This window comes from Ceratotherium simum, chromosome 23 (genome assembly GCF_057802395.1).
Source record: "Ceratotherium simum simum isolate JZ-2026a chromosome 23, ASM5780239v1, whole genome shotgun sequence".
NCBI classification, from domain to species: domain Eukaryota; kingdom Metazoa; phylum Chordata; class Mammalia; order Perissodactyla; family Rhinocerotidae; genus Ceratotherium; species Ceratotherium simum.
Genome location: NC_141922.1, coordinates 8,141,676 through 8,167,385, shown reverse-complemented (window position 1 = coordinate 8,167,385; position 25,710 = coordinate 8,141,676). Strand labels below are relative to the sequence as shown.

Sequence of the window (25,710 nt, the reverse complement as noted above, 5' to 3'; positions counted from 1 at the left end):
TTATTTGTTTTTTTCCCCTTGTTCTTCGGATTGGATCATTTCTACTGTGTCTTAAACTCCTTGATTCTTTCCTATGTTCTCTTTATTTTTCTAAGCCCATCAGATACATTTTTATATCAGTTATTGTAATGATCTATTTCATAATTTATATTTGATTCATATGTAAATATGTGTATGTGAAAAATTTTTTTTTTCTCTGCTGGGATTTTCTATTTTTTTATTCATTGCAGGTGTTATTTACATCATTGAGCACTATTAAAATAGGTGCTTTGAAGTCTCTAATTCTAAAATCTTAGTCATTTTAGATTTGACCTGAATTGATAATCTTTTATCTTGATAATAAGTCATATCATTCAGGTTTTTTTGTATGTTGTGTAATTTTGGATTGTATACTGGACATTGTGAGTCTAATATTGTGGAAACTACCCTGGGTTCTGTTATATTTCTTGGAGGAATGCTGACATTTTTGGATTCAGACTGCAGACTTGGTCTGCTGGATAGGAGTACAGATCTCAGTTCAGTTCTTTCCTTACTTTGACTTCTGCATTTATTTTTGACTTCTGCATTTATTTTTGGCATACATGATTTGGGGGTCAGCCAGAGATTTTGGTAGATTTTATAAACAAAACTGGGGCTCCTGAACTCTAACTCTGTATTTTCTAGTATTCCTCCCTCACATTTCAGCACTATAGTTGCTTCAGACTCTGCTACTCAGGCTAAAAACTCTAAAATCAGTAAATTCGCCCAGGCCATTCCGTTCTTCCAAGTCTTGACTCCCTTCCAGAATCTCCTTGTGTTCGATCATTCTCCAGAAGCTTCAGATACTTAGTTTTTATATTTTGTTCAGTTTAGGAGTTTATAGTTATCTATAGACAGTCAGCCTATTAGGAGCTTACTCAGCCGTACTTGCAGAAATAAGGATATACATTTTTAGTAAATAGAAAACTACGTTGTGAACATTTCGACAGACTCATTACTAAACAAAGCATGACTTATGGTAACCTTTATAAATTGATCAGTATGCTCAATATATTCTATATGCTTAATATGCAATAGATAGAAAGATGAACAGACTCTGCCCCTGTCTTTAAATAGTTTATAATCTAGTAGATGATTCATACTAGATTAATCTTCTGTTGTGTCTGAGTAAGTATACGAAATAAAAAAGTGTATGAATAAAGTATATGAAATAAAATCTCAAATGTTTTCAGTGTCAGCTTTGATGAGAGTAGGGGAAGACAAATTATAATTTCTGTGTCTAGCGGAGAGCAGAGTCCATTTCAAGTACTTAGAATGTCTGAAGTAGGCTACTTAGAAATCCACTGCTTTCAGAATGCTGAAAAAGGATATTTCTGCTTAGCATAATTGAGCATGCAAGTTTCAAGCCAGCTTTGTATGAAGGCTCGTGTAGCACTTGCATCAGTTCTAAGAAAAAGCTTTCGTGCTGGTATCGGTTAATGGACTGAGCTGGAAGAAGCTGGCAGTACTTGCCCCTCTGGATAGCAGTGGGCAGAGTACATACAGCTTGATGTGGAGTTGATGCTGGCTGTGTACTTTCAGCTTCTGGGACAAGGGAGAAGTGCTGTTTGTGAGACTCTATCTAATAAAATGATTTCCATTAATTGAATAATTTCTCTCCTCTTAATAAACCCTTTTCAACACTCTTTCAATGGTACCACATTGAACATGAGTCTTTTAGTATTCAAACTTAAAGTATATTCACTCTCTTGAGTTATATGTCTGAGCTTGTAAAGTGTGAAACTCAAAGTAAACACTTGTTTTATGATTTTTTTTGAAGATTTTAAAATTGGAGAAATTGTTCTCCATAGTTTTCTTGTGGGTAAACACTAACCCTTGGTACTGAGCAGTGACTAGGTTTAAAAGAATTAATGTAAATGCCCAAACAACATTGGAACAAGGTACCCTGTCTTTGAGGACCTGTAGATGCCTTGTGGTTTAGATTTTATGTTCATTTTTTTTTCATTAACTGGTTCGTTCATTCATCAGTGAATTAAATCCCTCCATTCATATAAGTAACATTTATTGAATGTCTTCTCTGAGCCAGGCATTGTGCTAGAAAAAAAAAAGTGATTAATACAAGGTTGTTTTGTGACAAAAAATTCTGTTTTGTGGGGAATGCGGATGGATAAGTTAATGTTTATAATACACTGTGAGAGGTTCAATGTTAGGGTACTCTAGAAAGACACAGAGGAGGGTCATGTTGATGCTCTCAGAGAAGGCTTTCCTGAGGTGGCTGTCTGAAGGAGCTGGCTGGGTAGGAGTCAGAAGTATAACAGGATGAGATGGGTCATGACAGGGGAACACCATGTCTAGAGCAGAGAATATTTGAGAAATTACAAGCCATTTTGTTTGGCTAAACAGCTTAATTTCAATAAGATGTGCAGATTTTTGTAGAGGAGTTATAAATACAGTGATAAGGGAGCAGAATATAGGGTAGGGTTGGCCAATGGGGACTGCAAAGTTGGAGTAGGAAGTGATATTTGAGCTGTTTTAGAGGGTGAGGTGGGCTTCTCCAGGTGTTTAATGATTGGAATCTAGTTCAGGAAAGGAAATGCCACATGTCAAGTCATGCTAGGGTGAAAGAATGCTATGCGCCATTTTAAAGAGTGAGTTGTAATATGAAATTAAATAGATTATATCTCTGTATCATTGTACATACATGCTCTACTGTTAGGGTAAGATGTCTGTATTCTACTGTTAAATAAAGAAAGAAAAAGCAACATGTAGAACAAATAGGATCCAAGTTGGATAGTTATTGGAAAAAAACTAACTGGAATCTTAACAACAGTTATTTTCTGGAGGGTAGGATTATGTGCTCTTTTCTACTTTACATGTTTCTGTTCTTTAATGTTTTAACGATAACTTGGTGTAACTTTAGTAATTAGGGTAAAGAAAGATTTTCATTTTGGGGAAAAAACGTACCTGAAATAGTTAATTTAGGAGATACCTTTGTACTATGATTATGTTTTTTAAGATTTAGTGTACTGAGTTAAATTTTATAGGTTTAAATTAGATTTATTAAATTTTTTAATTTGGTGATTGTTTTAATCTCTAAGTATTCTAATGTGTACATACTATTTTCAGTAACTTCATATTAATCAGCATGGTTTCTTACATTAAATGTTTTTCTATTATGTGCATATTTTAAATTTGACATATTTGTTGCCTCACAGAAGCACTTAGGTTATGTAAGGGTCTTTGAGGGAGAGAAGAGAGAAGTACTTATAAAACATGTTGTTGCCTGGAATTTGAATTAAAGCTCAGGGAAACTTTCTTTTTCAAAGTTGCCTTGCATTTTTCCCTTGTAGTGTGTTGTAGATAATTCAAAACCCATGAATTTACTACTAGGTAGAAGCCTATTCCGTAGAAATCTTCATGGGGTTAAAAATTTCCCAGAGTAGTAAATATTTGACAGTCATATTGATATGTTAAAAGTTGCCTTTTCTATGACTCCTAATTGATTATCAGAGGTATATAATATTTTTCCCAGAGGATTTATGTGAAAATAATTTTTAATTTTGGTGTTCAATTGATAGTTTACCTGTAGAAATAAAGTAATAATGTACCTGTATGTTAGTTCTTTATATGTAAATGCCATTATCAAGATTAATATGGCTGGCTAGTGGGGTTTTGAACTTGTTGACATCAAGGAAGGCTGATATTAAAAATAATCACTTAGAAATACATGTCTTTATTACAAGTCCCTCCTAGTATTCATTAAATCTTGGGAGCCTGTGATGAAGTAGAAAGGCCGCTCTGGATTACAGAACCTTGGGAAAAGTATTGGCCTGTAAAGCCATTGTTTCACAGTGCATAGTCCTTTCCATGTTGATCCTCTCCCATCACTTTGACAACCCATATCCTAAAGCGGGAATTGGAGAGAAGTGAAATTATAAGTAAAGATGAGAGGAATATATCTTCAGAGCTACTTTTGTTCTGTTCTCAGAGGTCCTCTCTGGGCTCTTGTGACACACAGCCACTGTGTCGTGAGAATTAGAAGTTATGTAAGTTGATGGGCCGGCTCCGTGGCTTAGCGGTTAAGTGTGCGCGCTCTGATGCTGGCGGCCCGGGTTCGGATCCCGGGAGCGCCCCGAGGCACCACTTCTCCGTCCAACGTGAGGCCGAGTCCCACGTACAGCAACTAGAAGGATGTGAACCTATGACATACAACTATCTACTGGGGCTTTAGGGGGAAAAAACTGAATAAATAAAATCTTTAAAAAAAAAAAAAAAAGAAGTTATGTAAGTTGGTATTTGCAAATAGGATAGCATTCAAAAAGGTTGTGAGGGATTTCAAATCTTAAGCTGTGACTTTTCCCTTATTCTCTCTAAAATGCTTGATCATTGACCCAGAAGTAGCACTTGAACTTAGATTTGTTAAGTGGACTCTAAAAACAGTCAGGCATATATTGAGGGTTCCTGAAAGAATTTACTCATGTTGTTTTGGGGGCTTATTATTATTACTACTACTATTTTATTGAGACAAATGAATAATTATAAAATTTGGTTATATATAGGCTCCCCCACAATCTCAGTACATTAAAAAGACTAGAAATGGTACTGTGTATGTATTTTGGTCAAAAAGCAGTAATTTAGAAATTAAAGTCTGTGATGAATATCATTATACATAAATCTTCTATCACATCAATGCTTACTTTTTGAGGGGGGATGGAGGAGAGATCTCTAAGTGTGTTGCTGAGCCCAAAGGTGAAAAACATTGTTAGTACTCTGCAATATATTACTAGCTTAGGTACCTGGAATATTACTGGACTGATTTCGGCTCTGGGCCCCTTGAGGACCACCAAGTTGGGTCAACTGAAAACTGCATGACTATATTGGTATTAGACATAGGAAATGTGAAGAAAACTTAATCCCTTTCTTTGAGAACTCCCAGCCTATGGAATAAAACAGACATCCATACCATGGACCAAACTATGAACTTGTATCAAAATAAGTAATTGACACATAATTACATGAAACAAGGGACACACAATATACATTGCTGCTGAGAAGCATAGTTATAGAAGGGAAAGAAGTTAGGTTTAGGAGCCAGCCCTACTTGTGTTATGCCCAGCTCTGCCTACTGGACACCTCCACTTAGATATCCCACAGACATCTTTGATTTGACATGCCCATGAGTGAACTGCATACCTCCTTTTCTGGGCAAACTTCGACCTTTTCCTGTGTTCCTTATTTCAGTGAACGGCAGACAGCCTGTGTACCTAAGTGCCCATGCCTGAAACCAGCGAGTCACTTTTGTCTACTAGCTTCTCCTTCATTTACCTTTTCTTTGTCCATTCTTGAAATACTATGACTTACACATTTTACTGTTTTTCTACTTGCTAAATTAATTATCATCCATCTCTATCTCTGCATTCCATTGCCACTCCTTAATTTAGACTACTATCATTTCTCACCCAGTTTCTTACCAGCAGTTTCAAATCCTCCATTCTGTTTTCCATACTTGCAGCCAAACTGTTGCATTCTGAGAATTTCTGGATTAATAATTTTAAGCTCTCACGTATGCGCTACATTTACTTATTTTATTTGTTTTGTTATCCACCCTTCCCTCCCCCAAGAATATAATCCAGCCTTGAGCAAATAGAGGTAGAAAGAACGTAAGGTAGATTATTTCAGGTTACTGAAATATAAAAATATACAAAAAAATATTGCTTTTGTGTACCTACCCACATCATCTCTTGTAGAAGTTACCTGTATACTTCATTGGTTTTTAGAGTTGCTAATATCTCAATGAGTTGGACTGTTTACCATTTAGAAGTAGATACTATGCTAAGTTACAATCAATGGAGCAACACCAAATAATCTCAACCACTATCGATAATACTTGGGGATTTGTGGTTGGCAAATTAATAAATTTAAATAATAGTATTTATCTATAGCTTTAATATATTGCAGTAATTTCTGCAGCAAAGAAAATCAATAAAATTTATATTGACTAGTAACCATTTGATTTGGGATAAAATAAACTTTAGTTCCACCGTATTTATTGAGAAGCTGTTATGTAGGAAAAATGATGAATCAAATATAAGTCCTAATTACTCTCAAGAGATTTATGATCTAACAGGAGAAACAGAGTAAATTTCACTAAATAGTGTAGGGTAAAAACTGAATTAACATAAGAAAGGTAGAAGGATATCACAAGAATGTAAATGGGTGAGAGAGAGTTATTTCTGGGGAAAGAACTACAAGTGGAATTGAATTTAGTCCTTAAGAATAAGCCCAGGCTGTTAAAAAGCAGAGATCAGGGGGAAGGGCAGAGTAACTATTGGGCCAGAGTGACTGAATTATGGGGAACAGTAGATTGTAGCATTCAGCAGAATGATGACAACTAGTCTGGAAAGCCTTCAGTGCTATACTTGGGTATTAGAATTTTATACAGCTAGTCAGGAGCCCTGAGAGATTTATGACAAGGAGATAAATAAACAACTAGAATATGTAGTAGAAGATATTTTGCATTATAAAAGATCTTTTTTTTTAAAGTTCTCTTAAAATTTAGAAATGATTGATCTAAATGACTTTCAGAGATGACATTTATTCCTAGGAAGTTCAACTTCCCATGTAAAAGTGACTGTTGTTTTTAGAGGTGCTTATCAGATCATGAAAATCACTGCCAGTAATCCAAAGCTTGATTCAATTAATAACAATCCTAAGAAACAAGTGTTTCATTTCTTAAAAGGCTGCTCCCTTTCATGTGAATGCCATGCTCCCAGGTCTGTTGTTAGGTTTACTACTGTTGGGAGTTTGGCATTTATTACATTGGTTTAATTCAAATGACATCAGTATTCTGAATACCAACTGAAATGTGGATTTATTTAACTAATCATTGTGTTAGTGGTTACATTATTGGAACATAAAATGTCCCCTAGGGCTAATAAAAGTAGTGATCTGGTCTTTAGTTTCAAGAGAAGATAGGTAAAACCAACCTTTTTAAATTTTTCTTTTGCATTCTTGCCCTTGGGCAGGAATTAGATGAATGTGGAGATTATGAACCAAAGGTGTTCCTCGGCAGTTTAATTCTTTCTCCCTGGTAAGGTCTAGAAAGCAAATGCTTAAATGATATTTTCCAGAGAAGGATGTATGTACAATACGTTTGGATGCTAGAAGAACATGCCAGAACTTCTATTTTAATGTATATATGTAGCATATGGTATCTTATGTGTCAGGCACTGTTCTAAGCACCTTACGTGTATTAGTTTATTTAATTTTTACAACTTTAGGAGGAGAGAATGGTTATCTCCTGTTTACGTATGAAAAAACTGAAGAACAGAAAAGTAACTTGCTACAGATTACACAGTTACTAAGTAACAGGCATTTGAATCCCAGAAATCCGGCTCCAGAACCCATGCTTATTCTTATTCAAGAAATTAAACTTATTTCTTATTCAAGAAATGAAACTTTATTAATATTTAGTACATGGATTAATGCTAGTACCAGTACGTGTTCATATGAGTGCCATACAGCTGTGTGCACGCTGAGACAGCGTCCTGAAGTAAAATGGGAATTCCACACTGCAGAAGCTCTCACCAAGTTTTAATTACTCATTTGCTTTCAGTACGTCCGGGGAAATAGCTGTTTTATTTGCCTGAGTAATGGATTCATGGATTGTGTTACCTAATTTTAGTTATACTTACCTTTAAATGGGCAAAGATTACCCTTAAGGAAACTGTGCCTTAAAGATCTGCTGCAAATACGCCCGAAATGAGCAGGAAAGTAGCAGAGCTGATCCTCCCCCTGTGCCTCGTAGAAGCTCAGCCTTATAACAAGGTAAAAGTAACTGTGGTCCAGTTGGATATGATAAGAAGGATAATCTTCTCAAAGTGGAACTATTCCTCTACATCCGGTATTGTTAGGTGCTGTCCTAGGCAGTTGTTGAGGTACACGGATGAATAAGACAGGGTCTCTGCCCTCAGAGAGATCACTGCTTTCCTCTCCTTATGGAAAAGAAGCTAGCAGGTACCTAGCCAGGCCTAAAAAAGACTGTGATGTATGAGGCTGTTAAAACTCAACTTGTTACTAAATGACAGCTTTGTCATTTATATCTGTGATAGCGTATTCTATTGTGCCCTGCCTCCTAAAGCCACTCCTTCATGCGTTCATGCCCCATAGGGTACCCTTCCCTGAGTCTTTCCTGATCCTACAGCTCCTTTTACCCAAGAGCGTGCTGCAGGGCAGACACGATGCCAGTTCCGGGCCTAAGCTGTAAGAGGACTGACATTTTTTGCTTTTCTGATCTTGGAGGCCAGGAACCATGCAAAAACCCTGTCACCCTGAGGCCACCATGTTAAGTGGAAGCCCAGGATTCCCAGGTGGAGGAGAATCAGTGAAACTAGTAGAACTGAGGTCCCCAGCTGACAGCCACCACCTGCTTAGGAGACATGGGAATGAACTGTCTTGGAAGTGGGTCCTCCAGCCCAGTCTGGCTGATGCCACATGGAACTACCCCACAGTGCTCAGATTACTGAATTGTGAGCAAATAAATAAAATGGTTATTGTTCAGGCCGTTAAGTTTTTGGGTTAGTGTGTTATGCAGCAGTAGATAACCAAAATAGCGTTAAAGCCTCGAGTCCTTGATTTTCTGATTACCAAGTCAGGTGGAGCTGTGCGAAAATGATGCAACATGTATGCGCATGTTGGGTTTTAGGGTTAGAGTAGGAGGACAATGAGAGGGACGAGGGACCATAAAGGACCAAGGGGAATTACTTTTGGCAAGCATGAGATTTATCCCAGGATTTGATTTTGTCTATGAAATACTAAAGTGCATTTAAAGAAAAATAACTAATATGAAAGGAACATTAAATGGTTCATCTTATAATCAGGGAAGATGCCATAACACTTTTGAGCATTTTTGTCATAGTGAGCAGGAGAGACTTGACCAATGAAAGGGCTTAATGTTTTGAAATTCTTTTCCTGTGTGCCAGAGTGTTTTATATTTTATAATACTGCTGATACAGCTGTGGCTTTCTCAAAGCAACGAGAGATAGGGCACTAGGTTCCTGGACCCAGAGTTCCTTAATTTATCCTTTTGCTTTTGTTGATTCAGTACATTTTTTTTTTTTTGAGCATCACTCTGTGCCAGGCAGTATATTAAGAGTGGAGAAGCGGATTAAGATGTGGACAAGATTTCAGAGTTCAGTAGAACACGTTCTCTCTTCTCAGGAATCCAATGTGAAAGGACATGTCTTACAGTATAGTTTGCTAAGTGTAACAAGGAAGGCAGGAGGAAGAGAGAGAATGAGTGTGGATTCAGAATGTCAGGGAGGGGCCTGGAGAAGAAGCCCCCTGGGCCTTGTAGACTCTGATGAGCTGCAAGAAAGGACTGGCTGTGCATGCTTTATACCGTTGAGTTTGTGCTTTATTCAGTGTAAATTTTTGCCATTGTGAAAAGAGTGAATTCATATCAATATGGAAAATTTAAGCACTGACCAAAATACAAAGAAAAGGAAACCACCAGATTGCACCTACATTTTAAACTCAAGGTTAAATCCAAACTCTTTATGAAGGGGGAGGAGGCCCAGCCAGATGTGCCTCTGTCTTCTCTTACCCCGACTGTTACTTCCCTGCCCCTGCCTCACTCTGCTCCGCTCAGGCTGGTGGGCTGCTTGTTTCTCAGAAGCTCCTTAATGCCCAAGGGCCTTTGCACTGGCCATTCACATCACGGGGAATTGTCTATTCCCAGATCCTTGCATAGGACACAGCTTAGCGTAACCATCACAGAGAGGCCAGCCTCGCCTGAGGCTGCGCACCCTCCGTGAATACCATGCTCTCCGTAGTCGCTCTCTGTCCCTTCACTAGATGCTTCCTGGTAATTAACAAACATTATCCCGCAGGTACGTTTTCTGTGTTTGTCATCTGGCTCTTAGTACTAGAGTGAGAAACTCAGTGAGGACAAGGCATTGTCTCTGTCTGTTTTCCACCCATCACCCAGGATGTGCTTCGCTTCACCACTGCTGTAGTAACACTTACTGAGGGCTAGACTCACCTAAGTACATGTTTTGTTGATTTTGTCACTATTTTAAAAAACAAAGAGTAGTTTTGTTGCCCTTCCTCCTGCAGATTAAGGCTTTTGTTCAGGAGGGGAGATGGGGACACGGATCTGGGCAGATTTCAGCAGGCTGCTTCCCTCTTCCCCACCAGCCTCACGGGAAGAAGGGGTCTCAGGATTCTTCCCTGATCTGCCCTGTGAGCACCTGGAAGGGGGTGGGGGGTGTCAGATTCCTGCAGGAAAAAACTTTAAGGAGGATCACCTCTCCTAATTCTGGGGCGTTCAGGACTTCATCCTCTCATGCCTCCCACCCCCCAGATAAGCAGACGCTGGAGTCGTTTCTCCCTGCAGGTGCCTGTTCTCTCTCCAGGTGTGCGGGTAGTGCTGCCCTGGGACTGCAGCACTGATCTGCATCCTCTCCAGCTTTCTTCTTGTTTTAAGGGTGAGAGTGATATTCTTTCCAGCTCTGCATCTGAGCTGAAATGGGTAGTTCTGGGAACATGGTAGTTTTGAGAAACTGAAGTAAGTCCAGAATGGCTAACATTAAAGCAGGAGAGTGTGGTGACACAATACAGGTGGACAGGAGCTGCCTCAGAGAGGGCCTTCACAGCAGTATCTATCAAGACACGGGGACTTTATTCTAAGAAGAGTTGGATAGGTGTATTTCAAACAGAGATGTAACAAGGCCAACTTTGTGTTAAGACCTCTCTGCTGATTGAAGAAGGCAGAAGTGGATACAGGGAAAGGATTCTGCAGTGGGCTAGGTGAGAGGGGATGATGGCTGGACTAGGGTGGTTGTGGTGGGACTACAGAAAAATAGGTTTAAGAGATATTTAGGAGGTAACATTGTTAAGTTGTAGTTAATGAATTCGTTAAACAGTTATTAAATGCCCTCTCTGCACAGGTGTTGGAGCAGTGAATACAAAAGGCCTAGTCACTACCCTCGTGGAATGAGTGTCAGGTTTCTGGGTTGAGTCACTGCATGGATGCTGCATGGATGGCAGTGCCATTTGCTAGGCCAAAGAACTCTGAATGATAACATATTTGAAGCTATGGTGGCAGAGGTTACAAGTTTGGTTTTAGTATTGAGTTAGAGGTCAATAAAACAACACTTTGTTAGACTAATCAACTTTTTGGTGAGCACCCAATTAAGGGAAACCTTTTAATGGAGACAGTGACATGTGCTTGAGGCTTAGTTGTTTATGAAGTGACAGCTTAACTGTAATTGTTCCCTGAGGAACAGTGTCATGTCACAAATATAGTTTAGATCAATTAAAGCTGGTTCAGAAAGGCACTTGGTCTTTACAGATGAAGAACCTAATTACTGGATCTTATATATCATGCAGTGAAACTCAAATATACTTGCTGTATGTTGGTTTACCGTCTTCATAATCATTTGAAAAGTTTCCTATTTACAATTGTAAGATTTGTAATATAGTATATTTGTAATAATTGGCATCTGGAGAAAAATCATTGGTCTTGGAAATAACACTTTCACCTTCTATTTAAATCTATGCATAAATGAAATTATTAATAAAAATGAAAGTTAAAATATATTAAGTTCTTACTGTCTATTTTGCAAATACAGTTATCAAATAAAAACAAATAGTGACTTAAGTAAAGAGAGTCTTTATTTGAAAGGGTTCTTGTAAGAGCAGGGGAAAGGGCTTTTGTAGTAGAGAGAAGGCTCTGAGCGTGAGATCTATCAGTGTCTCAGAAGTCAGACAGCAGAGGGCTTTTCTTTTATGGGGAAGAAAGGCCAGAAAGATGTGGAGAAATGGTAGGAGTGGGGAAGGGGGCATGATGGGACAATAGATCAGAGAATGTTATACCCTCAGGCTGGCCCTTGGCAACAGAGAGGCCTCTTGGAGAGTTGTATGCTGGCTCAGATTGTGGGTGGGTCACTGTTCAGGGGCCTGAGGAAAGGAAAGAAGCTTAACTAAAGTTTGATCAAGTCAGATTAAGGGACATTTTCTGATTGATCAGTGGGACAAACAAGTCAGCTAATCTTTTATGGGGCAAAGAATGGGAATTCAGAGGGCTTGTGTCTGGCCTTGTTGTAGGTAAACAAGGGGGTCAACCGCAGGTCTTACCTAAATCATGCGGGAAAGAGTAATCCTTTGTAGTAAGCCATTTCCAGGAATGCAAAAGAGTATGAGGATTTCTTAATCATCACTGTTTTTCAGGAGCTCAGGGCTCGGGTAAAATTCAGCCTTGTCACAGTGCTGCTCAGCACTTTATCTGATACGTTTTAATCTTCATGATAACCGTGAAGTGTAATGACTCTTGTAAGCCACACTACGGTAACTGTGGTGAAACTGAGCACTGGGAGGGTTAAAGAACTGCTGCGATCACTCTGCTGGTTAGAGGGCGAGCGCCTAAGACTCCTTGAGAAGTCACAGCGGGTGGGACGGGACATCAGGAGATCTCAGAGCTCAGGGCAGATAAGAGAACTATGCTGCCTAAGTTATTTTTTATATCATGTAAAAAGGCCAAAATATATACTCAGCCCCTATATGACTTAGGCCTTTTCTTGTCACAGGTACTGCCCATGGCTAGCTTAAGGGTTGTTTTTCTTTGTTTTGTTTAACTACATTAGGGTATCTTACAGAATCCATGGAGGAGTTGAACTTGTAAACTGAGAGGACAGTAACAAGAGCTTCAAGCCTAAGAAATAGACAGTAACCAAAGTCCATGGCTCCTCTCTCCAGCAGTATTTCTTAACAGGGCACAATTGACGTTTTACAAAGGACGTTTCTACGTTGTGAAGGGTAGTCCCATCTATTTCGGATATGTGACATTCTAGGCCTTTGCCCACTAAATGCAGGTGACCAACAGTCATTGTGACAACCAAACAAACATGCTAAATATTTCCAAATGCCCCCAGGGAGGTGATGCAATCTGCAGCTGAGAACCCAACCAGGCAACCAAGCTTATTGCCATTGTTGACTCAGCTCTAAGGACATTCAGTATCCACGCTTAGCTCTAAACTTCAGACTCCCGTGACTTCCAGGCAAAGGTCAACTCCTTGACCAGCCTGGGTAGCCTGGGCATGGTCATGTTGTTTCAGTGTGGTGGCTCCCTTGGTAGCCTTGTGGATGAAGGGGCGTTAGTTCTCAGTAAAAGGTGGGTATTGTTCACAAAAAGTTGAATATATGCCCACAGTACTTAAATTTATCAATTTATTATTTGCTAATTTGTCATAGAGTGTGTATAAGCTACCAGCTGCTCTGGTAGGTGATTTTTAGACATTTCTGTCTTCAGTTCATACAACAGATGCCCACAGTAGGTAGTATGATCCCTGTGCTGTAGGTGAGGAGTCTGAGACTCGTGAGGGTTGACTTGACTGAGGACCTATAAGTAACACACAATATATAGTTGAACAAAGAAGGGAATTAAAGGGCTTTTGATTCTCAAAATACTCGTTACTGTACTTTTTGTGAACAAAAAACTAATAGAACTTAGATGGAGAAAGAAAACTTCTAAAGGTATATAAAACCCTTTTCCTTTTTATATAGAATCCCATGTTTTTATGTTTTGTCAAGTGACCTTGAATAAATCATATCCCTCTGTAGACTTCAATTTCCTCTGTGTTAAATTAGATGTTTGGACAAGAGAATTTCTAAGGTCTCTTAATTTTTATTAATTGGGAAATACTAAACTATTAAAGATGTAGTGTAAATATGGCTATTTGACCACAGAAATTTATTTTTCCACTATCCTTGAATGCCACTAAAATGAATATAAATGAATGAAAAAAGACACGAATCCACGAAAATAAGAATGAGAGTGTGAGACAACAATAGGCAAATGATGTCAGTAAAATTTTGGTAGCTACAAAATAAATGGATAAATGCTAATGACTTCGGAGGCCACAGGAGGCAGAAGCCTGAGCTTGCAGAGTGAGAGAAAGTCAACCAGACACATGCTCATTAGTGTGGGAAAACCTTGAGAAGACTCAGGAATTGCAGACGCCAATTTCTGTGAAGGTAGATTTTATGGTAGAATTGAAAAGAGGAGGCTTGGTTGAAAGTTTGTGTGAGAAGTAGTTAGATCACCAGATGCTCCTCCCAGCTGATAAAACCAGGCGTCTGCCCTTCTTAACCTAGCAACAGACTAGAGATTTTTCTGAAGAGTTTAAATAAGAGAAACCTTAGGCTCTAAGACCCAGATAGACACAACTGGGCTAGAGTGAGATGCCGCACTGAAAATGAGGGAGTTATTTCCTTTAACTAAGAATGTGCATGCTTAATGATGGGATTCCCAGTATTCTGGCAGCCAGGCTTATATGTCCTCCTAGGAAATTGAGGAATTCCTCTTTAAGGAAATGCTTAGCCCAAGAGAAAAATAAATATAGATACTGTTATTTGAGTAGCTTTTGATGAAAAAACTGGCTGCCATATTACAGTGAATTGTCAAGTCCAGTTGTCAAGTCCCATGTACAAAAGCAGAACTTCCACTCAGCATTTTAGAGCCTCAATCTTAAAGTTTTAAAAACAGGTAGCAGAGGATTACCAGTCATCTGAGGAAAGCCCGTAGTGTAGAAAGAGACCAGTTCACCAAACATGGTGGGGTAAGGAGAATCTGTTGCAAGAAGCAGATGCTATAAGCTCCAAGGTGGGGAGGAGCCGCTGTCATTACTATCCTTAGAGAGATAAGAACTTATATTGCTTTCATAAAATATTTTTTAAAAGCCATAAAAAAGAACAACTACAAGAAAATACTGTTAGTAGTTAACCATTTGATAGCAGAAATGAAAGAAGCAATAGAAATATAAGCATAATGTAATTAAATCTCCCAGAAAGTAAAAGAGAGAGAGAGAGAAGATGAAAGAGAAAGAAAGGGAAAATAAGAGAGAAACTTAGAGATCCAGCTAATGGAGGTCCAATATGCAGATAATGGAATTTCCAGAAAGACAAAGTAGAGAAAATGGGGAACAAGAATATGGTAGGGGTGGGTAGGTCGAGACACTGATTTTTTTTTTCCCACCTTGTGGTATTATTCGATATTTTAAACTCTCAAAGTATCACTTCTATATTTTTTAAAACTAATTTACTTCAAATTAAATTTTAAAAAGAAAAAATAATTACATGTGAAAGTTAAAAATAGATATTTGAGTTTTCATTGCAGACAATAAAGTTAAAAGTGGGCAAGGAAAAGAATACCATTTTGATTTTTTTTATGTACATATTTCAGGAAAATTACTTCAATTACCATAGTTGGATAAATTGAGGAACAATTTTCTCTTAAAAACAGCAATAACACAGCAGTGGCATAGATCGTGGAAGATAGCTGATGTCATAGCAGCCACTACATGAGTTTGTAATCAAGGATCTTGCCAAAGAGAACAGTTTCTCTCCCAGTAAACAGGGGTGACTTTCTATCTGGGAAGTATTTATGATTTACCTGAATTATAGTAAGGCCTTTAAAACTTGTGTGGAATTCCTGTTAATAATTGTTTCATTCAAGGTATTTTTATTGTCTATTATGTGCCAAGCGTTGTTCTAAATTATTTATGTGGACCCATTTAATCCTCAGAACAGCCCTAGGAGGGTAGGTCCTATTGTCATTCATCATTCCCGTTTTACAGACAAGGAAACCAAGGTATAGAGAAGTTAGCTTACTTGCACAGGGTTACTCAGCTCGTAAATGGAAGAGCCAGGTTTTAAAACCATGGCAGTCTAGCCTCAAAGTCTGTACCCTTAATTAATTGACTTCTACTCTGCTTGTTAAATAGAGAATCCTAAGCATCTAGGTTAAATGGTTTGTCCATATTCCCATAGCTGGTCTGGTATTTTAGAAGAGAGAGATGTATTTTGTTGTAAAGCCTTTGTCAGCCACTGAATGCTTAAGAACTCATCTAGGCCAGAGCACCCATTGGTTGACTAACCAAGGCTTACGTACTGACCAGGTAGAAGAACACAGATACTCTATAATGACCTGTCCAGTGCACAGTACAGGACACTCAGTATCCTTTTCTTCACCTACATTTTTATCCTAGCACTGTTCATTGTTGATATTGAATGTGTGTTGAAATTGTTAGGATAGCAACTTAGGAATTCTGGGAAATTAACTGCAGGTAGTTTGTAAAATTTAGCCACCACTGAAGTGATAGGTGTAAAGAAATATATCAATTTTTTTTTAATTTTACAATTTTTAGCTCCATTTTATATAGTTTATGGAAACAGTGTGATGCATGTAGCAGGAACTTAAATATTTGTCATTAATTATGTGTAGCATACTACAGTGTTTTCTTAACATTCAAGATTAATAGATTACTTTCAGATATGAATGTTACAAATTTTGTTTGTTTTTCCTAGTTCAACTTTGTGGGGAAACTTCTGGGTCCACGTGGCAATTCTCTGAAGCGTTTACAAGAAGAAACCTTGACAAAAATGTCCATCCTTGGAAAAGGTTCTATGAGAGACAAGGCAAAGGTAATAGTCATTACAGACAGTGGCTACTTTTTTAGTCAAGTTATATAATGTACTTTTAGGTCATCCATTGTATTAATACATATTATATAAAAGCTAACTAGGATCTCAAATGAAATTATTTGAAAACGTTATATAAGGTGATATGTCTGTGATACTGTGTAGAAAGTTGAATCACTGGCCAATTTTAGAATATGTACTATCTTAAAACTACATGTGTGACTATTATATTCCTTTATAAAGTAAAATAGTAGTACCTATGATTTTGACTCTAGAAGCAATATGTTACCTTGTAGAAAGTACAGTGATATTGAAATTGTCTTGAAGAGAAATAAAAGTTATCTGTAGTCTCACCGTCACTGTTTCCATTTTAAATAGTTCCTTCGTGTCTTTTGGCTATGCCTTTGTTTCACATAGTTGAGTTTATAAAGTATATACTTTTATTTGCTCTTTTGGCCCTTCATTTGATATCCTATGCATTTTATCAAATTAAAATTGATTTTAAATGTTTTAATAATTGTTTACTATTCTAACACATAGTTGTTCTACTTAGATGTATTCACACTAACTGCCTCCTTTTTTAAATAAGCTAAAGTTACTGAGTTATTTGCATTGATCACTTTTTTTTTTTTTGCTGATGAAGATTTGCCCTGAGCTAACATCTGTTACCAGTCTTCCTCTTTTACCTTGAAGAAGATTGTCCCTGAGCTAACATCTGTGCCAGTCTTCCTCTATTTTGTATGTGGTTCGCTGCCACAGAATGGCCGCCAACAAGTGGTGTAGGTCCACACCTGGGAACTGAACCCATGAACCCAGGCCACTGAAGTGGGGCATGCCAAAATTAACCACTAGGCCATGGGGCTGGCCCATTGATCACTTTCTTAAATATACCAATTCTGAAAGAAATGTTCACATTTCTTAATGGGCTATCACTGATGTTTTTATTATCGCTTTGTTGTTCTCGTATTGTTAAAAGGTTTATGTTACTGAGAACCAAATCCACATGCAGTGATCGCTTACCATGCAATGTTGAACAATGTTTGCATTAGACAAAAAAGTTATTTGGACAAAATCCAGCCTCCTCACAAAAAAAGTCCATCTAAATAATAGCTTTTATAATAAAAGTAGCCACTATTTGTTTATTGAACAGCTGCTGTGAGTTAAGCACTGTGAGAGAGATTTTACACGCATTACTCCATGTTATCCTTAGAAAAATGGTGGAAGATACGTACTATTTTCCTTATTTTTCCGTGTCAGAAAACTGAGATTCAGAGAACCTGAGTGTATCATCTGGTTTAATCAGGAAAGTTCATTATATTATTTGATTAAAAAATGGCTATGTATCAGACTTGTATGAGAGGCTGTTTAAAAATACAGATTCTTGGGCCGGCCCCGTGGCTTAGCAGTTAAGTACGTGCGCTCCGCTGCTGGTGGCCTGGGTTCGGATCCCAGGCGCGCACCGATGCACCGCTTCTCCGGCCATGCTGAGGCTGTGTCCCACATACAGCAACTAGAAGGATGTGCAGCTGTGACATACAACTATCTACTGGGGCTTTGGGGGAAAAATAAATAAATAAAAGTATATATATAAAAAAAAAATACAGATTCTCATGTCCCAACTTGTTTAGGGTAGAACCTCAAAATGAATTTTCAGTAGGTGTTTGAAATGATTTTGATGCACATCAGGCTAAGTTAACTGCTCACTCAGTGCTGCTGTCTTGAATGATGTTACTTTAATTCCCTGACTCATCTATTCTGGCAGTAGGAGACATGGAACCATATATTGGTCAGTTGTTCAGACATTATGTGTATCTTATAGGAAAGTACCCCAGCCTTGCTGATATCTTAATTAAGTCTTAAATAAGGCTGTCTGGTAATTAGGTATCTGATATGACCACTGAAACCCATTGACACTGTGCTACTTATTTTGTTTGTTGTTAAGGGAGTTCCACGGTCAGACCATTCAGTGGCTTGTTCAGGCCATCCACAGATGGTATTACAGGCAGAAGGGAAGTGGGGAATGTGAGTCTTTATCAAGAGTGTATGTCCAAGTAACAGCAAGTGCCTGGCTGTCCGTATAATGAAAGGGAACATAAATATTATGAGCTTGCTATCAGGGCTTGGTTGTCCTTCCAGATTATGTTGTCATTTCAGGGGCTGGTGGTAGTTCTCTGTTGTGGTCATATTGGACACTGAGCAGTGGCAGTAGTCAGTGCCCTCCTTTTTGAAAGGAGTTGATATTGTGAAGTAATTCATAAGCTCTCTCCCTGTTCACCATGGGCACTTTGTTGATGAGTCCCTTGTGTAGCACTGAGGTGGCTGGAGAATGAGCTGCTTTGACAACTGCTACAGTGGGTCCTGTTGGCTACCTGGTCACTGAATGCCTGCTCTGCATTGTATGGGCCTCTTTCCTGGACCACTTACTACCCATTCACTAATCATCTCATTTCTGTGTCAACCACATGGGTCAGCTAATCAATATGGGGATTCTGCAAATGGCTGATTATTTATATTCCATCAAGACAATCAGAAACTGGGAAAGTAGCATACATTGTGGGTTTACAGTCCACTGAGCCTACTGTCAATGGGCTAGGACCAGAAGTCCCTTTATCTGTTGACCCCGTAAGCCCCGTTACCATTGGTGGCCTTAAATGGATACTGTTAATGTCCCATCTGCCGTATTGTAATCAGATCCTCACTGCCTGAACTCTTGAATACTGATTTCACTTGATCATTTTTACTAGTTTAATTTTAGTCTACAGAAATTCTCAGTTAATAATATGTTTATTTCTAAAGATTAGCTTTCCATTAGTTAGCATCAAAATCTCATCCTTTTAGATTTTCAAGGTGTTCACTGTTTAAATGCTAATGTGAACATAATTCATTTTTTTCTTGTATTAGCTACGTTGGTGAAATTATGGGAGTCATTACTAACATGTGTCACCTGGTTATGTAGCATAATAATCACAATAATGCTATGGTCTGTTGAACCTTGAGTTTGTGCCAGACATGCTAGATGTTTTGCCCACGTCAACTATATTATAGGATAATAAAATAATTAATACTATAGTTATGTAATGATAATTATTGCTGTAGTAGTACTTATCATTACTATATTCATCATTTATTGAGTGCTTATTACGTGCTGGGCGTAATTCTAAAGACTTTTTGTGTCTTTAGACACGAAACTCTTTTATTACTACAACTCCTTTCTTACTAATAACCCCTAATTACTATTATAATAACTCCTTTATTACTACAACAACCCTATGAGCAGTAGGTACTATACTATTATTATCCCTATCTAAAATCACCCCTTCAAGATGGGGATAAGGTGACCTCCCCAAAGTTATACAGTACAGTATATGCTGGATTTGGGATTCGAATGCAGCACTTCAGTCTTTGTTCCTCAGCAAACACCATGCTGTCTGTCATCATTAACCCGTGAAATAGTCTGGTAATAACTCCTCACTCTGTGAAATTGTGTGACAGCTATGGTTATGATAAGAAAGCCTCCCTGTTCCATCTTAAGTTTGTGATAGAAATGAAATGCTTGACTATGAATCAACAATTATAATCTCTCAGTAAAATCATTATTTCGATACCATATTAGAAAAAGATGTGTTTATTTCAGTAGTTCATGCTTTCAAAAATGGACTACTCCAGTTTTAAAGCTTCATCTATAAAAAGCAGAGTATCAGATTAAATGATTGAAAATGTTCTGATTGGAACAATGAATAGTCTACAGTTGGCTTAAAATAATAGTGCTTTTTATACTCAAGACAAATTTCAAAGAGAATTTATAGGATATTATGGTAGTTTGTTTTTGCTGTCCCTCATTTCAAATAGTTTTCTGCTTTCAGTTTCTGGCCCACTTTCCATAAATGTAAAGGAAACTAGCATTTATTGAGCACCTACCACATGTAAGACAATGTTCTAGGAAGTATATACACTGTATCCTTTCCAGGCGTTTATGTAAAGCTGGTCTTTTGAGTCTCTTGATGGTTCTGCATTAATGAACATGTGTTGACACGAAATTGATTTTGCAAATTAAGTGTTGGATTACATATAATCTGTCTAAAGTTGCACACCTAGTGACCAGCATAGCTAAGATTCAGGAATATCTGACTAAATCCCATGCCCTTTTCTTGTTGATCTCTCTTTTCTTTGTAAGAATTCAGATTAGTTAAGTTACAAAAGTTGAAACCTTAAAGGATGAAGTCATGGTGTTCGTGCCTTCTTGGCCTCTTGGCTAATGGTAGAATTAAACGATGTTGTTGCCGGGAATTCCTGGGGTTCTCTCTCTTATGGGATAGGTTTTTTGGAGAGGCTAGGAAAGTTTTCTAACTTCTGAAAATCACTTTAGGTGTAGGTTCCTACTAATCTTAATCTGTGTGATTTTAATGTTGGAAACAAAGACTATTCAAAGACCCAGATTCTGTAATTGCCACCCTAAGGAAGGCTAATTAGGAAAAAGTAATGGAGCAAAGTCAGTAGTCCCTTAACTGTTTTTTTCCTCCTAGTTTTCTTCTGAATTTCATTATGTAAACTGAAAAGAAAAAAAAAAAAGATAAAAAGTGTTTATCATAATTACGTAAAATCATGTAATAAAATCTGTCATTTATTTTATTCACTCTTTTCCTGAGAGTATACTGCCTGGCTTGTCGAAATGCTTTTTGAATGATCCGTGAATGAGCAAATGAACATAGAAATGAATAAATAGTGTTTGGTCATTCTTTCAGTAAATATTTGTTGAGCATCTGCTCTATACCAAGATCTTTTCTAGACAAGGAGATCGCAGCACCAAGCAAGACGAGCGTGATTTCTGCTCCATGGCGATCACCTTCAGTGAGAGAAATTAGAAAATGGACTAGTAAAAAATAAATTATTTTAGATGGTGGTAATTACTTTGTAACAGCATCACAGGCACACGGCATAAGCAGTGGGAAGTGAGCTTGGTTGCTGAGCCAGTGTGAGGAGCACAGCGGAGCTCTGTGCGGCTCCTGGAGGGATTGAGCGAGGGAGACAGGAGGAGGCGAAGGAGCTGGAGCACGCGGCGGTGGGCAGATGTTGGGACTCCTTCTAGGCCGGAGGCAGGAGTTGGGGCTTACTCCAACAGCAGCAGGAAGCCCTTGGAGTTTTCATACAAGCCTGAGAATGGCAGGAGCATATTTATATTTTAAAGTTTCTTCCTTAGGTGGTATTTGCTGTTGAGCGAATCTCCCGTGACAACCACATGCCGCATAAGCTCTGGGTAGTTTTTATTTTCTTTTTCTTTTCTCATGACACGTTTTTAAATGTGATTTTTCTTTCTTCAGGAAGAAGAGTTGAGGAAAAGTGGAGAAGCAAAGTACTTCCACCTCAATGATGATCTGCATGTTCTCATTGAAGTTTTTGCCCCGCCAGCAGAAGCATATGCCCGGATGGGACATGCTTTGGAAGAAATTAAGAAGTTCCTCATTCCTGTTAGTACTATTTTTCTTGATAGTTAACTTTTACTTTAAAGTCTTTATTTTAATCCTTGATAATTCTTCTTTTTGTGTGTGAGGAGATCAGCCCTGTGCTAACATCTGCCAGTCCTCCTCTTTTTTTGCTGAGGAAGACCGGCTCTGGGCTAACATCCGTGCCCATCTTCCTCCACCTTATATGGGACGCCACCACAGCATGGCTTGCCAAGCAGTGCGTCAGTGCGCACCCTGGATCCGAACCGGCGAATCCCGGGGCGCCACAGCAGAGCGCTTGCACTTAACCGCTTGTGCCACCGGGCCGGCCCTAATCCTTGATAATTCTTATCACTAATTGTTATTTGCATAGCACTTTATCTATTAAAGAGCTTCACATAAGGTCATCACAAGTAGACCTCACAGTGTCCCTGTGAATTACTTGGCATTATTCCTTCCTTATATATGTGGCAATAGATTTTTAAAGAGATTAAATAGTACTGCTAAGGTTACATGGCGAAGAAAGTTGAAGAGCACAATCACTTGTTCACGTTTTGGAACTCCAAGTCCTAAGCTTCTTTGTGACACTAGTATCACCTCACAAATTCATTGGTCTCCAACACAAACTCATTAGTACCTTCCATCTACCCAGCCCTGTGCTTGGTGTTGGGCATGTGAACATGAATAAAAGCAGTCCCTGCTCTTGAGGAATATATAGTTAGGGGAAGAGAAAGGCATAAGCAGTTGATCTCTGTACAGCCTGGTAAATAGAACAACAGACATAAGCATGATGAGCACAGAGAGGAGAGGCACTGTGCACCTAGTCAGCGAGCTTCTGCCAGGTGTTTGATGTTTTGTTAATAATTGATAGTCTTTTTTAACCTTTTTCAGGCACCTTGACATTACTAAGAATGTGATAGTTTAAAAAGAGTATATCCCTACCTCCATTACAAAAGTTAATTTAGGTCTTTTGTAAAATTTGCATGTTCTAGATTTAAAAAACTAAAGCATTGAACACTTTGGTTCTTTAGACAATTTATTTTAGAGAAGCTATCACATCTGCCAACCAGCTGTGTGGGGTAAGAATGTGTCTTCAGTGGTCACAGGCTGGTCTAGGAGATTGACTTACCTACTGCAGCATATGTATCATGGTTATATTATCTGTGAGGAAAACTGTTGTATTTTTAGGGAAAGGATATTTTAAATTACAATTGCCCTGGGAAAGCCAGGACATGAGATTGTATTAAGTATTTTACTTGGTAGCTAAAAATGGTTAATATTTTCTTTGGTTGCCTCAAGTCAATATGATGATCCATTCATTGATTTAGTTTGAAAACAGTTTTTGAGTGCTTTCTATGTGATAGACACATGTGAACTAATAAAAGACATTGCCCCAGTCCTATCGAGTTAATATAATGGGAGAGACAGATAAGAATCAGATATTCATATAAACGACTATAAAATTGCATCTATGACAAGACTAACAAAGGAGAGGTTTAATGTTTTAGTGGTCATGAGTGTGGGCCAGGGAGTGCTGACCTAGCCAAGCAGGACAGATTCTGTTACCACAGACGACTGCAACAGTCCCTCCCATCCCATCACCTTACACTCCTCCACAAGAGATGGGGTCTCATTTCTCTCACCTTGAGGATCTGCACTGGCCAGAGAACTCTGCCTAACTCGGGGTCACAAAGATTTTCTACTGTGTTTTCTTCTTAATATTTTATACTATTAGCTCTTTCATATATGTCTATGGTCCATTTTAAGTTAATTTTTGTGTAGGATGTGAAGTTAGGATCTAAATGTATCTTTTTCTATATAGATATCCAGTTGTCTGCATGTTGAAAAGACAATCTTTCCACTGTTGAATTGCCTTGACACCATTCTTGAAAATTAACTGAACATAAATATATCGATTTATTTCTGGATTCTCAGTTCTGTTCTGTTGGTTTATATGCGTGTCCTTATGCCAGTACCATACTTTTAATTACTTTAGCCTTATAGTAAATTTTGAAAATCCAGGTTGTGTAAGTTCTCCGACTTTGTTCTTTTTTTTCAAAATTTTTTTGGCTATTCTGGCTTCTTTGCATTTCTATATACATTTTAGAATCAGCTTGTCAATTTCTACAAAAAGACATGCTAGGTTTTTTTTTTTTTAATTGATGTTTTAATAGTTTATAACATTGTCATGCTAGGGTTTTGATAGATAGTATATTGAATCTCTAAATCAATTTGGGGCTAATTTGCATCTCAACAATATTGGGTCTTCCAGTCCATGAACATGAACATGAAATGCTCTCCACTTTTTTTTTTTTTAGAGATATTCTTGAATTTCTCTCAGCAGTGTTTTATAGTTTTTAGGGCACCAGTCTTGCATTTCTTTTGTTAAATTTTTTCTAAGAATGTATACTTTGTGATGCTATTGTGAATGGAATTGTTTTTTAAATTTCATTTTCAGGTGATTACTACTGTATAGAAATGGAATTGGTTTTTGTATGTTAGTCTTGTATCTTGTGACCTTGCTGAACGTGTTCATTATAGTGTTTTTTTTTTAATGGAATCATTAGAATTTTCTACCTGCACGATCATGTCCTCTGTGATTAAAGAAGGTTTTACTTCTTCTTTTCCAATCTGGATGCCTTTAATTTTTTTTCAAATTTTTTACCTTATAACGCTGACTAGAACTTTCAGAGCATTGTTGAATAGAAGTGGTGAAGATGGACATCCTTTCCTTGTTGCTTTCAGTCTTTCATTAAGTATAACATTAAGTATGATGTTAGCTGTAGGTTTTTTATTGCTTCCCTTTATCATGTTGAAGAAGTTCTCTTCTATTCCTAAGTGTTGAGAGGTTTTATCGCAAATAGGTGTTAGATTTTGCCAAATGCTTTTCCTGCATATTGAGATGGTTTGTGGTTTTTCTCCTTTATTCTAGTAGTGTATTGCATTAATTGGTTTTCAGATGTCAAGCCAGCCTTGCATTCCTGAGATAAATCCCTCTTGGTTTATACTCTCTTTTATATGTTGCTGCACTTGATTTACTAATAGTTGGTTAAGTGTTTTCACATTTCATGAGGGATATTGGCTTATAGTACAATATTTTTATAATCTTTTATATTAACCCACACATTTACCATTCCCAGTGTTCTTCATTTCTTTCTGTGGATAGAGTTGGTATATGATGTTACTTCTTTTCAGCCTGAAGGACTTCCTTTAGTCTTTCTTGTAACTTAGGTCTGCTATCAAAAACATTTTTTTTCTCAGAATGTCTTTATTTCACCTACATTCTAAAGGATAGTTTATGTAATTTTGGTTGCCAGTTTTTCTTTCATGTGGTAGAAAGACATTCTCCTGCTTTGTGGCCTCCATTATTTTTTATGGGAGGAGTCATTAATTATTTTTGTTGTTCTGTACGTGATCTGTTGTTTTTATCTTACTGTTCCCAAGACTTTCTCATTGTCTTTGATTTTCGACAATTTGACTATGATGTGTATGTTTATCATCTTTAGTTGTTAAGCTTTCTGGATCTGTAGGTTTATGTTTTTCTTTAAACATGGGAAGTTTTCAGCCATTGTTTCTTTAAATTTTTTCTGCCTTTCTCTTCCTCCTCTGTCCCTCACAACCCCTGGATCCCAGTATCTGTGTGTTGGTACACTTGATGGTGTCCCATAGATCTCTGAGGCTCATTTTTCTTCATCCTTTTTTCTCTGTGTTCCTCAGACTGGATAATTTTAATTGACTTATCTTCAAGTGTGCTGATTCATTCCTCTGCCATTTCAGATCTGCTGTTGAGCTCCTCTGGCTAATTTTTAAT

At 37.9% G+C, this 25,710-nt stretch overlaps 1 protein-coding gene across 2 annotated transcripts in view; it reads left to right on the top strand.

The window, feature by feature from the left end:
* Positions 1 to 25,710, top strand: part of KHDRBS3 (KH RNA binding domain containing, signal transduction associated 3) — a 184,136-nt gene that overhangs the window by 64,862 nt on the left and 93,564 nt on the right. For both annotated transcript variants that reach the window (XM_087447417.1, XM_087447416.1), the window contains exons 3-4: positions 16,345 to 16,461; positions 21,777 to 21,923. In XM_087447417.1, coding sequence (XP_087303543.1) covers positions 16,345 to 16,461; positions 21,777 to 21,923 — 264 coding nt within the window. The remainder of the gene's footprint in view (positions 1 to 16,344; positions 16,462 to 21,776; positions 21,924 to 25,710) is intronic.